The 15,549-nt window shown below is 41.2% G+C and overlaps 1 protein-coding gene across 2 annotated transcripts in view; it reads right to left on the bottom strand.

Moving 5' to 3' along the window:
• LOC137321938 (3',5'-cyclic-AMP phosphodiesterase 7B-like) overlaps positions 1-15,549 on the bottom strand; it is a 167,984-nt gene that overhangs the window by 6,007 nt on the left and 146,428 nt on the right. For both annotated transcript variants that reach the window (XM_067984824.1, XM_067984825.1), the window contains 4 exons: positions 12,835-12,966; positions 9,062-9,153; positions 8,354-8,498; positions 2,665-2,761 (listed from right to left, as the gene is read on the bottom strand). In XM_067984824.1, coding sequence (XP_067840925.1) covers positions 2,665-2,761; positions 8,354-8,498; positions 9,062-9,153; positions 12,835-12,966 — 466 coding nt within the window. The remainder of the gene's footprint in view (positions 1-2,664; positions 2,762-8,353; positions 8,499-9,061; positions 9,154-12,834; positions 12,967-15,549) is intronic.

Here is a 15,549-nt window from a genome sequence, read left to right on the forward strand (position 1 = left end):
TTATTATTCAAGCAGTATGTGGCCTCCTTATTCTTCCTACCAAAATGCACCACCTCACCTGTATCTGTATTGAAATTCATTTGCCAATTACATGTGAATAATGCTTTTTTTTTTGCAAGTTTATTAATGTCCTCTTGCATTTTGACGCATTCTTCCTTTGTATTAACTATACCCCCATTTGGTGTCATTTGCAAATTTTGGAATTGTACTTCCGACTCCCACATCCAAATCGTCAATGTAAATTGTGAACAACGGTGGTCCCAGCACCGATCCCCATGGTACACCACTTTCCACCTTTTACCAGTCTGAGTAGCTACCCTTTACCCCTACTCTCTGTTTTCTGTTTTGTAGCCAGCTTGCTATCCATTCTGCTACATGTACCCTGACTCCACATGCTCTGACATTAGTCATAGGTCTACAGTGCGGTACCTTTATCGAAGGCCTTTTGAAAATCCAAATATATTACATCTACTGCATTATCCTTGTCTACTCTTTCTATTACTTCTTCAAAGAATTCAATAAGGTTGGTCAGGCATGACTTTCTCTCCTGAAATCCATGTTGACTATTCTTTATTATATTTTCGGTTTTTAGATGTTTTTCTATTACATCTTTGAGTAAAGCTTCCATTATCTTTCCTATCACCGACATTAAGCTAATTGGTCTATAGTTCCCTGGACTTGTTCTATCTCCCTTTTTATATATGGGTGTAACATTAGTCCTCTGGCACTATTCCCTTTTCTAATGAATTTTTATATATATGCACTAGTGCCTTGGCTATCTCTTCCCTAACTTCTTTTAATATTCGTGGATGCAATCCATCAGGGGTTTTATCCTCTCTAAGTTTGATTAGTTTATCAATTATCTCCCCCCTTTCTATCTTAAATGTTTTTATATCTTTTTTGATCTCTTTTAATGTCATATCTATCTTGTTAGTCTCCCTGGTAAATACTAAGGCAAAGTAGCTATTCAATATTTCTGCCATCTTGCTGTCATTATCTGTGAGTTTATCTTGGGCATCCCTTATTGGCCCTATCCCTATCCTGATTTTTCTTTTGTTATTTATGTGTCTGTAGAATACTTTACTATTTCTTTTTATATTCCTTGATAATTGAATTTTGTAGTTCCTCTCTGCTTTCCTAATTGTTTTTTGTTGACTTTCCTAACCTATTCCCTTTTGTCATCCTCTGCTTTTTTCTTTACTTTCAATTTTACCCTTCTCTCTTTATTCATCCGTGGTGTTTCATTGTTGGCTAGTTTGTTCTTGCTTTTTTAGGAGGAATATATTTCTCCTGAACTCTATTGATCATTGTTTTAAATATTTCCCACTGCTGTTCTATTTCTTTACCTGTCAATTTTTTTTTGCAGTTTACCTTCTCTGGTTCCACTCTCATCCCCTCAAAATAAGCTTTTCCCCCAAACTATTACTTTGGTCTTTGTCTTACTTGCCTCTTTCTCAATCATTATTTTAAACCTTATTATGTTGTGATCACTATTGCCTAGATGTTCTCCTACATTTACTTCTCTTATCTGCTCTGGTTCATTTCCCATTACTGGATCCAGTAGTGATTCCTCTCTTGTTGGGCTTCTCACATACTAGGTAAGAAAGGAGTCCTGTAAACACTGTAAAAACCCTTTTCCCCTTTCCCTACCTCTTCTTGCCAGTTTATTTGGGGTAGTTGAAATCTCCCATAATTATTATTCGATGTTTTATACTAATTTCATAGATTTGCCTACAGATTTCATCCTTCCCTTCCCTTCTACTATTAGGTGGTCTGTAGAATATACCTATGAACATGATCGAACCCTTCTTATCCCTTGTCTCAATCCATATGGATTCTGTTTCTAGGCGGGTAAGTTTAGATGGACCAAATGGCATTTTCCTGTCCCCATGTGCCACATGACCATGCTATTGTGTAAATTTAAAAATAAAAGTTCGTGGTGCACCGTGGATGAGTTATCTCGCCTGGGTACGATGGTTTTACCAGTGCCACTGATGAGATAACTTGTCCAGCAGTTGGAGGGTTCCATCAAATCAGAGTCCAATTTTTTCAATGTTGCTTTCACCTCTAAAATAGAGAGTGGAATCAGGACTCTCAGAAAGAAAGGTGTCAAAGATTGACCCTAGTTTTTTCTGATAGGACAGAGCATGAAAAGGAGAAAAAAAATTAAGATTTCATTCTTCCTTTAAGGAAGCAGTCACAGATTATTATTTTTTATTTACTTTTGAAGAATTTTAAAGGCACTTTTAGATAAATTAGTGGTATTTATATAAAGTAAGTTCCAAGGTAAATATAAATCCAGGAGCTAGTGACAACAAAGCTGAAAAACAAGGCTCATACCTTTTTACCCATTTGTACAATTTTTCCATGTAAATTTCTAAATCTTGAATTGTTTTTGTTTCCTCTAGAAAAATTGAAGTAATGTAATTTGTAACTGATCCATCCATCATACTTAAAGTGATCATTTCCTTTTCTGTTTGCTAGTTTTCCTTCCTGTTTTTAAGTGTTTTTCTCTACACCTCATTACCATTGATTTAATTGGAACTTTAAAAAAAAATACAACACACCCTCTTGGGCCACCTACAACGACATAGAGTGGCTATGTTCTAGACAAAGGGCATGAGATGGGTGAAGTCAAATAGAGTTCAATGTGGCCCCACTAACCTTGTCTGTAGAATTCCTCACAGACTTTCTCACTCCATTGCTTGCTCATATCCCAAACTCGACAAGGATTACAGATATCTGCGCACTTGAGCGCTATCTGGAAAAAAGTCAGAAACACAGAAGTGACCCAATGAGATAGCAATTGTAAGATTTTTGGCGTTTTTTGTGAAAGCAAGCTGTCACAAAGTTACATAGGGAATATTCCCATACGCTGCAGGTTATCAGGCTCCACAGGTATGGATAATTAATTATAAACCAATCTAAACCCATGAAACAAATTACTGCTTGTTTAAGGAAAAGTCACAGAAATCTGCTGACGGGAATACAGCATAATGTATGCCTGCGGTGTGAAACTTACATGGAAAGTCATTCTTGACTGCTGTAATTTTTCTTTGGTCTTTGTAATATCTTGCAGTAGCAGAACCACGTAAACATCCATTTCAGGCAGCGTAATATGGAGAGGACATGATTGGGTGATACTCTCGATTTCAGTTCATCTGTTTTTACAAAAAAGGGATTCCTCTCTTCTCTGGTCTCTCATCAGTCACAGATGTGATTTTCCTTATTTCCAAAGTCTCCAAGTAAAAGTTAATATTCTGTGGAGACTGTAGAATGGAACAAGGAAAACTGAACTGCAATTCATCTAGAGCCAATGCCCTTTTGCACACATTTGTTCATAAAGCTGCATGGCACAATTTTCTTGAAGGTGGAAATGCAGCTGAGGAACAGCAACCAGATGCTAAGACATCTAGGCCGAGGCGTTCCTCTGCTTTGAGGTGGTTTTTCAGTGGGCCCAGCAGCCATGGTCAAGGCTCTTCTTAAGTTGTTAACATTATCTACGCAAGGACACAGCACATTAATTAGTCTGAGAATCTGTAGTTTTGGATCAGCTCTTGTTCAAGCTGGTACCAGGTTTCATTTGGAAACATCTGGTGATTGAAAGATGTATGAATCCTTTGTGTCTAGGATTTCCCAGCATGTAAGGATTAACCCTTTTAGCTTTCCAGAACACTTGCTGTGTGCCTAGTTTTCCTACAACTCTGGATAATTATCATCGTTTATGGGCGCTTACCACTATAATCCTTCTGTGCTCCCTTGATAGTAATACGTTAACTTTTGTTTTATAATTATATTTATTTAAGGGCTTCTCCATGCAGCTCTGCAAGCACCCATTTCAGGCACATCAGCTGCATCTCCACCTTCAAGAGAAGTGTGCCATGCAGCTTAATGAACAAGTGTGTGCAAAAGGGCATTGGCTCTAGCAATTCATTTTCAGCAGCATTGATTTGTTGGTCAAGTTAAATCCAATAATATGGTCATTGTTGGCCAGGTTATAGAATCATAGAATGGTTACAGCACAGAAGGAGGCCATTCGGCCCATCAAGCCCGTGCCGGCTCTTTGTAAGAACAATCCAGTTAGTCCCATTACCCCGTTCTTTCCCCGTAGCCCTGTAAATTTTTTCCCTTCAAGTACTTATCCAATTCCTTTTTGAAAGCCACAATTGAATCTGCTTCCATTTCAGGCAGCTCATACCAGATCATAACGACTTGCTACGTAAAAATTTTTTTACTCATGTCGCCTTTGGTTCTTTTGCCAATCAACTTAAATCTGCGTCCACTGGTTCTCGACCCTTCTGCCAATGGGAACAGTTTCTCTTTATTTACTTTATCTAAAACCTTCATGATTTTGAACACTTCTATCAAATCTCCTCTTAACCTACACTGCTCTAAGGAGAACAACCCCAGCTTCTCCAGTTTTTCCACGTAACTGAAGTCCTTCATCCCTGGAATTATTCCAGTAAATCTTTTCTGCACCTTCTCTAAGAACTTCACATCCTTCCTAAAGTGCGGTGCCCAGAATTGGGGACAATACTCCAGCTGTGGCCGAACCAGTGTTTTATAAAGGTTCAACATTACTTCCTTGCTTTTGTACTCTATGCCTCTATTTATAAAGCCCAGGATCCCGTATGCTTTTTTAAAACCACTTTCTCAACCTGTCCTGCCACATTCAAAGATTTGTGCACATATACCCCCAGGTCTCGCTGTTCCTACACCCCCTTTAGAATTGTACCATTTAGTTTATATTGCCTCTCCTTGTTCTTCCTGCCAAAATGTATCACTTCGCACTCCTCTGTGTTAAACTTCATCTGCCATGTGTCTGCCCATTCCACCAGCCTGCCTATATCCTCCTGAAGTCTATTACCATTCTCCTCACTGTTTACTACACTTCCAAGTTTTGTGTCATCTGCTAATTTTGAAATTGTGCCCTGTACACCCAAGTCCAAGTCATTAATATATATCAAAAAAAGCAGTAGTCCCAGTACCGATCCCTGGGGAACACCACTGTATATCATCCTCCAGTCCAAAAAACTACCATTCATCACTACTTTCTGCTTCCTGTCACTTAGTCAATTTCATATCCCCACTTGCAGTTTCAATACTGCATCGCGGTCAAAAACTAGGTCCAGTATCCAATTTTTAGTTCAAGGCCCTCTGAAAAAGGGCGCATGCTGGGGTGACCTGAAATCGGGTGTATGGGGTCCTGAAATCGGGTGTATGGGGTCCTGAAATCGCTGGTGGGGGGGGGGCTCAAGAGTTAGGGGGGAGAGGGAGACTGGGGAATGGGGACTCAGGGGGAGAGATGGGGACTTGGGGGGAGAGGGGGAATGGGGGCTCGAGGGAGAAATGGAGACTGGGGAATGGGGCTGGAGGGGACCGATGAAGAAAATGGTTTCCCCTTTTCCCCGTCCTCGGTTTCCCCTCTTCGCCTGCTCACAGGTGGCCTTCTGGTTCTTGGAACTTCTCACATAACAACAGCTGGTGCAAAACCACAAATAAAGATTCTCAAGGGTTATAAGGTATATCCAATAACATTTGTAGGGAAATTAGGAAAGCAAAGAGAGGGCATGAAAAAATATTGGCAAGTAAAATCAGGGAAAACCCAAAGATGTTTTATAAATATATTAAGAGGAAGAGGATAACTAAGGAAAGAGTAGGGCCTATTAGAGACCAAAAAGGTAACCTACGTGTGGAGGCGCAAGATGTTGGTATGGTTCTTAATGAATACTTTGCGTCTGTCTTCACAAAACAGAGGGACGATGCAGACATTGTAGTTAAGGAGGAGGAGGAATGTGAGATATTGGATAGGATAAACATAGTGAGAGAGGAAGTATTAAGGGGATTAGCATCTTTGAAAGTAGATAAATCACCAGGGCCAGATGAAATGTATCTCAGGCTGTTAAAAGAAGTAAGGGAGGAAATAGAGGAGGCTCTGAGCATCATTTTCCAATCCTCACTGGATAGAGGCATGGTGCCAGAGGATTGGAGGACTGCTAACATTGTACCATTGTTTAAAAAGGGAGCAAGGGATAGATTGAGAAATTACAGGCCAGTCATTCTAACCTCGGTGGTGGGCAATTATTGGAATCAATTCTGAGGGACAGGATAAAACATCACTGAGAAAGGCACGGAGTAATCAAAAACAGTCAGCATAGATTTGTTAAGGGAAGGTTGTGCCTGACTAACTTGATTGAATTTTTTGAGGAGGATAGTGCATTTGATGTAGTCTACATGGATCTTAGCAAGGCTTTTGACAAGGTCCCACATGGCAGACTGGTCAAAAAAGTACAAGCCCGTGGGATCCAAGGGAAAGTGGCAAGTTGGATCCAAAATTAGCTCAGTGGCAAGAAGCAAAGGGTAATGGTCGATGGGTGTTTTTGTGACTGGAAGGATGTTTCCAGTGGGGTTCTGCAGGGTTCAGTACTAGGTCCTTTGCTTTTTGTGGTATATATTAATGATTTGGACTTAAATGTAGGGGGTATGATTAAGAAGTTTGCAAATGATACAAAAAATGGCTGTGTGGTTGATTCTGAGGAGGAAAGCTGTAGACTGCAGGAAGATATCAATGGACTGGTCAGGTGGGCAGAAAAGTGTCAAATGGAATTCAATCCAGAGAAATGTGAGGTAATGCATTTGGGGAGGGCAAACAAGGCAAGGGAGTACACAATAAATGGGAGGATATTGAGAGGTGTTGAGGAAGTGAGGGACCTTGGAGTGCATGTCCATAGATCCCTGAAGGTAACAGGACAGGTCGATAAGGTGGTTAAGAAGGCATATAGAATATTTTCCTTTATTAGCCGAGGCACAGAATATAACAGCGGGGATGTTATGCTGGAACTGTATAAAACACGAGTTAGGCCACAGCTACAGTACAGTTCTGGTCACCACATTACAGGAAAGATGTGATTGCATTAGAGAGGGTACAGAGGAGATTTACGAGGATGTTGCCAAGACTGAAGAATTTTAGCTATGAGGAAAGATTGGATAGGCTGGGATTGTTTTCCTTGGAACAGAGGAGGCTGAGGGGTGATTTAATTGAGGTGTACAAAATTATGAGGGGCCTAGATAGAGTGGATAGAAAGGACCTATTTCCCTTAGCAGAGAGGTCAATAACCAGGGGGCATAGATTTAAAGTGATTGGTAGAAGGATTAGAGGGGAGTTGAGGAAAATCTTTTTCACCCAGAGGGTGGTGGGGGTCTGGAACTCACTACCTGAAAGGATGGTAGAGGCATAAACCTTCAACTCATTTAAAAAGTACCTGGATGTGCACCTGAAATGGCCTAACCTACAAGGCTACGGACCAAGTGCTGGAAAGTGGGATTAGGCTGGGAGGCTCGTTTTCGGCCAGCACGGACACGATGGGCCGAATGGCCTCCTTCTGTGCTATGATTATATGTCATGTGATCTGACATCACGTCATCCAACGTCATATGCTCAGATGTCGTGGCCAGAACATCACGTGATCAAACCGCCAGTAATGCCTCCAACCACAGTTGGCAACCCTACTCCATCAGTAAGTCAGGTACTGATGAGCTGCGAACAGCCCCCTATCCACCCACCTTCAAACATTAGCAGCTGCAGCTCATGGAGGGAGGGGGTCCCGGACAGGAGTCTGCAGGGCATTAACCCCCCCCACAATTTGGCTGGGATCTCCAAGGCACTCCGGCCCTACAGCAGCCACCTTGCCCTTTGCAGGCTGCCAAAGTAGCAGATCCCAGGATCAGGAAATCCCTCCCTCGATGGAAAAGGGCCCCAGGACAGCAATGGACTGGAAAAACCAATGAACAGAAAATGAACTGAAATCACACTCTGCTGGCAGGGCTCCAGAATTAGGCACGATCCCAGGTGAGGGCAAAAAAAAGGACTGCTACAGGGGGTAACAGCCATTCCCGGGATATTTGGCTCATCCAGTTTACTGTACATACAATGACCATTTTGGAAACAAGAACACCTGCAAATAAAGGACACCTGATGCAAGTCCTTTATGTGTCCTTAATTTACAGGTTTCACTGTAGTAAGTGTAAGTGCATGAAATTTGGCCCACATTTTAACACGCCTGCAACTGTTGAATTTGAAAAACTTCAAGAAGTGGAAAAGGAGGAACAAAATTTCTTTTTTAGAACACAATGTTGGCGGCAAGTATGCAATGCAAAATTATGAGAAAGTAAAATCGAAGCTGAGAGCACAACCATTTATAAATTAGCTGATTACTGCTGACACAATCACAATATTACTGATTCGACCGTCAATGCTACTAAAAGCAACAGTTGTCCTTTTCAGACATTCAGAACTGAACTGGGTGTTTTAGGGATAATCAGTTTGTTTATTATGTTTTCGCCATTAACCTACCTGCAGTATGAAATGTTTATGATCAGCATCCTCCAGTGATAAATCCCTATTGTCTGAATGAGCTTTCATTCTTGTAAGAAACTCATTTTGTCGGCCAATATCCGTGGCCAGAATGAGAGATCCTAACTGTTGCTCAATGTCTTGTCTGTAATAAAAATAGATTATTAGATTATAGTCATTTTTTCTCAAAGTGGATGTTTTCATTGAAAAAGCAAAACAAAAGAAATATGGGAATCACGGTGGCATAGCATCTTGTGCTTCAGAATGGGTGGAATGCAGGTTCACACCTGCAATCTCCCACATGCCCAGTTCTTAATCTCAGCCATTCAGCAATGGCTGAGATTAAGAACTGAGGGCCGTGCTTCCCCGCGGAGAGGAGGAATTGGAGGGAAGGCTTCTGTGACTCACCTCCTACCAGCCAACTTTATTTGCTGTGCATATATGATGATTGTCTTTGAGATGAAAATACCATTTCCAAATTGATATGAGTTGAACAATACACAAGTATACTAATGTTAAAGTGAAAAACAAATTATTGATGTTTTTCTCTGTCCTTATTGATGCTCTAATTTTACCATTTATAGGGTGCAATGGAGCCAAAACATATGCTACAGTATTCCAACACATTGCAATGAGAAGTAAAAAACTAAATCAATACCAACAATATTACTAGAGTGTATTGAATTGCTACAAGTAAATGTAACTCACATCATTTCCACAGGCAGATGAGCCAGCAACCCTGATTCTCGGAGCATCCCAACTGTAGATCTCCAGTGGTGATTCTCCAGTACAGAGATGTTCTTAAAAGAGAGGGAATTCAAATAAATGAAACACATTCTTTATTCCCGTGATGGCCTAGTTAGTAAATGTATGACCCTCTATAATACTAAGCCATTGAGACCAGAAGACCCTTGGTATGAACCTGGTTTGTGCTGAGTTATTGGATCTCAACTGGGGCAGCAGTAAAATTGCTACATTTGGCCTCAGCTAAGAAGGGGATGGGAGAAAGAATTAGCCTTGGTTCCCATATTAATTGCTTCTCTAGTTTGGAAAAGAACTTCACCTCTGCTCAGCACCTCCTCAAATGGCCCAACTGAGATAGGGAACTCACAACGTGAAGAGCCGTGAAAGGAGAGCTTATGTAGTGAGATGCTCCTAAAAGAGCATGCTTAAGTTAGCAAGGCAGTGTTTATGGATCTATTTGTGCACATAAGCACTTTTTCAGAATTATTTATTTTAATTAAAATTGAAGGATATGAGTTCTGAGGAATAGGATACTTCCACTTTAACAACTAATGTCTGGATCTGGCCACATGTCTTGCTGCATCACTCTCATGCATCAGCCCTGGTCCTTTTATGACAGCTCTGCTGCCTTTTAAAAAAAGATGCTGAATTACATGGACTTGGTGGCGCAGTAAGTTTGAACATAGCCATCATCTGTGTTTAAATCCAGCACAAACTATTGGGATAAATGTTTCATGAATGTAACAGTCCTAAATAAAATTAATATGAGCATCTTAAATTTAGTGAGTAAGGGTTTTCAGAACAAAACAATGTATACAATTACATAATAAATGCCAATCTCACTCTGAGAAACTGTACTGATATGGTAAGGGGTGCTCTTCCAAAGTTAGGGTTAAGGCAGATTGTTGGACTAGAAATAGCTTTACTCTATATTTGGTTGTGCTATGTGTAGCTTGAGAAAGCTTGCTGTTGATAATGATAGCCAAAGAAAGAGCTCAAATGCAAGAAAAAAGGTGCAAAATTATCATTGGCCAAGAAGCAAATAATGTAATTACCAATGCGCCATTATCAGGCTTTTTTTTCTTTAACATCGCAACTCCTTGTAATCAAATGTCTGGATATTTGTGAATCATGAAATCTTTAAACTATTAGCAATCAAGCTAACCATGATCCTGGGCTAATTATAGTAATATCAAGCAATCACCGTGACAAAATATTGCTTGTACAGTAATTAATATTGCAATAAACAAGAAACAATTTGACCTCCTTCCCAAGATCCACAAACAGGACTGCCCTGGGAGACCCATCGTTTCAGCCTGATCTTGCCCCAGGGGACTTATTTCCTCTTATCTTGACTCTTTTTTTTTCTCCCCTTGACCAGTCTCTTCCTACCTACATCTGTGACTCTTCTGACGCCCTCCGCCACTTTAACAGTTTCCAGTTCCCCTGCTCTAACTGTCTTCTTTTCACCATGGACGTGCAGTCCCTCTACACCTCCATCCCCCACCTGCGGGTCCTCCGCTTCTTCCTTGAACGGAGACCCAACCAGTCCCCATCCACCACCACCCTCCTCCAACTGGCTGAACTTGTTCTTACATTGATGTGGAGATGCCGGTGATGGACTGGGGTGGACAAATGTAAGGAATCTTACAACACCAGGTTATAGTCCAACAGTTTTATTTGAAAATCACAAGCTTTCGGAGGCTTTCTCCTTCGTCACTCACCTGACGAAGGAGAAAGCCTCCGAAAGCTTGTGATTTTCAAATAAAACTGTTGGACTATAACCTGGTGTTGTAAGATTCCTTACATTTGTTCTTACATTGAACAACTTCTCCTTTCACTCCACTCACTTCCTCCAAATAAAGGGTGCCGCTATGGGAACCCGTGCGGGTCCTAGCTATGCCTGCCTTTTTGTGGGATATGTGGAACGTTCCTGGTTCCAGTCCTACTCAGGTCCGCTCCCTCACCTTTTTCCGGTACATTGATGACTGTATTGGTGTAGTTTCCTGCTCTCGCCCTGAACTGGAAAATTTCATCAACTTTGCTTCCAATTTCCACCCTTCCCTCGCCTTCACATGGTCCATCTCCGACTCTTCCCTTCCCTTCCTTGACTTCTCTATCTCCATTTCTAGGGATTGGCTGTCAACCAATATCTATTATAAGCCCACCGACTCCCACAGCTACCTTGATTACAATTCCTCCCACCCCGCTTCCTGTAAGAAATCTATACCCTTCTCCCAGTTTCTCCGTCTCATCTGTTCTGACGATACCACCTTCCGCACCAGTGCTTCTGATATGTTTTCCTTTTTCCTCAACCTAGGATTCCCCTCCACTGTAGTTGACAGGGCCCTCGACCGTGTCTGTCCTATTTCCTACACTTCTGCCCTCACCCCTTCCCTTTCCTCCCAGAACCATGATAGGGTCCCCCTTGCCCTCACCTTCCACCCCACCAGCCTCCACATTCAACACATCATCCCCAACCATTTCCGCTGTCTTTAGCGCGATCCCACCACCAAACACGTTTTCCCCTCCCCTCCCCTTACAGCATTCCAAAGGGACCGTTCCCCCCGCGACACCCTAGTCCACTCTTCCATCAACCCCAATGGTATTTTCCCGTACGAGCGCAGGAGATGCAACACCTGCCCCTTCACTTCCCCCCTTCCCACCATCCAGGGCCTCAAACGCTCCTTCCAGGTGAAACAGCGATTTACTTGTACTTCTTTTAAGTTAGTATAGTGTATCCGCTGCACACAATGCGGTCTCCCCTACATTGGGGAGACCAAACGCAGACTGGGTGATCGCTTTGCTGAACACCTCTGCTCTGTCCACAAGCGTGACCCTGACCTCCGGTTGCTTGCCATTTTAATTCCCCTTCCCACTCCCACTCTCACCTCTCTGTCCTTGGCCTCTTACACTGTTGCAATAAAGCCCAACATAAGCTCGAAGAACAGCACCTCATCTTTTGATTATGATGTGGAGATGCCGGTGATGGACTGGGGTGGACAAATGTAAGGAATCTTACAACACCAGGTTATAGTCCAACAGTTTTATTTGAAAATCACAAGCTTTCGGAGATTATCCCCTTCGTCACCTGACGAAGGGGATAATCTCCGAAAGCTTGTGATTTTAAAATAAAATTGTTGGACTATAACCTGGTGTTGTAAGATTCCTTACATTCATCTTTTGATTAGGCACTTTACAATCTTCTGGACTCAACATTTATTTCAATAACTTCAGATCATAACCACTGCTCCCATTTTTCAGTCAGCTAGTGCTGGTAATGGTTCTGCTGCTGCCATTTACAGCTACTCCTGAGCAATCTTTTGTTTCTTAACCTGTCCCATTATCACCCTCCTTGCCTTGCACCATCATCCCTTTTGTCATTTAATCACTCCTGCCCTCCATCCTATCAAAGACCGTCCCTTTTGTTCTTTCCTCCCCTCCCTCCCCTCTTTCCCTGGCTCTTACATGCTTAAAAAACTTTAATTCTTTTAACATCTTCCCGTTCTGACGAAAGGTCTTCGACCTGAAACCTTAACTCTGTTTCTTTCTCCACAGATGCTGCCTGACTTGTCAAACTTCTCCAGTATTTTCTGTTTTTATTTCAGATTTCCAGCATCCACAGTATTTTGCTTTTGAAACAATGACAAATTTGTCACGTTATTGAAATGAGCTGTCATTTATGACCATTACTCTATGTATAAATTGGCAAAAGAACAATTAGTTACAATGTTCACCTGGTATAAGCTGGCTAGATGATGTTTGGTTTTGATTAGAAAAGGCTGGTTGACTCCTGGGTGATCAACGTCATGCGCTGCAGCTGCCATCAAACCAAGCATGATATCAAGCGGTGTCAAAAACCGGGCAAGCTTTAATAAATGTAGAAATAAAATGGGGAAATGATTATAAAATACTTATCATTCTTTAAACCACTGATAGAGATCATACTGTGACAGCTGATCATATTCCAACCTTTCAACAATAAATGCTCTTGAATATAATCACACGTACACATATAATCTTGTTGTTGACAGTGTACAGTTCTGGTCACCCTACTATAGAAAGGATATTATTAAACTAGAAAGAGTGCAGAAAAGATTTACTAGGATGCTACCGGGACTTGATGGTTTGACTTATAGGGGAGGTTAGATAGACTGGGACTTTTTTCCCTGGAGAGTAGGAGGTTAAGGGGTGATCTTATAGAAGTCTATAAAATAATGAGGGGCATAGATAAGGTAGATAGTTAGAATCTTTTCCCAAAGGTAGGGGAGTCTATAACGAGGGGACATAGATTTAAGGTGAGAGGGGAGAGATACAAAAGGGTCCAGAGGGGCAATTTTTTCACTCAAAGGGTGGTGAGTGTCTGGAACGAGCTGCCAGAGGCAGTAGTAGAGGCAGGTACAATTTTGTCTTTTAAAAAGCATTTGGACAGTTACATGGGTAAGATGGGTATAGAGGGATATGGGCCAAGTGCAGGCAATTGGGACTAGCTTAGTGGTATAAACTGGGCGACATGGACATGTTGGGCCGAAGGGCCTGTTTCCATGTTGTAAACTTCTATGATTCTATGACAGGGACTCAGGATTTCTGCAGAGTTGGATGGATGGTGCTGGATCATAACTTTTGTGAAGTGTATTTTCCAACCTGTACAGAGTGACTATATAACATCCTATTAATGACATATACTTGCATAATGGCCTAATTATGCTTACTGATATAATTATGCACCTTAACCCAGATACATAGCTAGTCTCTTGCTGTACTCACACAAACAGGGGAAGACTATCAAGAGTCATCAGTAATGATAATATTCATCAGAACGCCGACACGTTTTGCAGACGGCAGAAAACATTTATTCTGTACTAGTTATGTACCTAAACACGGATTCTGTGGGTTTGGGAGTGCGAATGGCGTGACAGTGTATGAAAAGAAGCATTCTGGGCAGCGTATTAGGTTGGGGAGTTATTAGCCTTATTAGTTTAAATTTAGTCTTGTGTCTACATACCAATATTTGGTTTTAAAACAGTTGCAGCAAAAATTATAGATTTCCAGCTTGGAGCTAATGGTAGAAATCTTCATTCTTTGTATTGCTGGATCTTTGAGGTAAGAAATTGAAACTCAAATGGCAAACCTGGAGGAAGTCAAATTAATTGACTTCTGACCGTCTTGATTTGTAATGTAAAAATGTAAAGTCTTAAATCTTAAACACACAGTTAGATACTACCCAAGTGCTGACCCCGCCAAGGTTCATGATTCAGGGAGAGGGCCCTTAATTAAAATACCCCAAGCAGGCATCCATGCCACTTGGGGTGCATCTAGCAAAATGTGTGTGCACCCGCATATTATACAGCATCAATACGACCTCTTGGAATAAAGAAAAGTGATGGAAATATGCAGCAGGACCATCTGAAAAGGAGAGATTAATGCTTTGAGCATTAATCAATTGTCTGAACACCCAAATGTTAACCTGTCTATTCTCTTTTTAGGTGCTGATGGACTGCTGTATATATCCAATATTTTCTGTTTTTATTTCTGATTTTTAGCAATTGCAGTTTTTTGTTTATTTATCAATACAATCTCTAGATTTGAACAATATCCCTCAGCTGATGCAATCCTGTAACTTATTCGCTTTTTAAAAAAATGTCCTATTGTCCCTGCACGAGCTCTTTGAAAGAGCTCTCCACAGTCCAATTACCCTCCCCTTTCCCCATGCCTTTTAACATTGTTTTACAGAATAATGCTATTAACAGGTATAAAACTATGCTTTAGCGTGGGGATTTAGGTCAGTAAACACTGGTGTAACAAAGTCTTTAGAGCTTAATATTCCATATTTTGTGTCAAAAAAGAATCTTCAGTGTTGTCAACTCCGCAGTGAAAAGCCCTGGTATGAATGGATCAAAAGTTCCCAACTTCAGATTGAACTTCATCTGTGCTTGAGGTGATTTTACTTGAGTAAATGCAGATTTGGCATAATATGAATAAGACAACTTGATGTGGCCTCAATCCCCTTTGGGGGCTAGTTGTCTATTTCTAGATAACAGAGGTTACTAACTAGTGTTGTGATTTCACTCAACTTCAAATTAAATTAGATCAGAAACCAACATGCGTAACTGCATATAAGAATGCTCCTGTAAACATTAAATACCATTGTACCAGTACAGCAATCGAATTTAGACATGTTTAAATAAAGCTATAAGACTGTTTGTGGGAAATCATGGAAACAGGTTCCAGCCATTGTAATGGTCATTACCTCGTTTACATTTTAAGCTGGAGTAACTTCAGGAGGTCACTCTGGGCACTGCACTGAGGTTTACAGTAATAACATGATTGGGCCTTTTAAATTTATCTGTATAAATATGAGACAAGTACAAATGGGCAAGTGACATCATGTCACCACACTACTCTTATCCCCTGTTGTCTGAAGATACTGGGGCAGATTTTTCCTCTTTTGC

This window comes from Heptranchias perlo, chromosome 5, assembly GCF_035084215.1.
Source record: "Heptranchias perlo isolate sHepPer1 chromosome 5, sHepPer1.hap1, whole genome shotgun sequence".
Taxonomy (NCBI): domain Eukaryota; kingdom Metazoa; phylum Chordata; class Chondrichthyes; order Hexanchiformes; family Hexanchidae; genus Heptranchias; species Heptranchias perlo.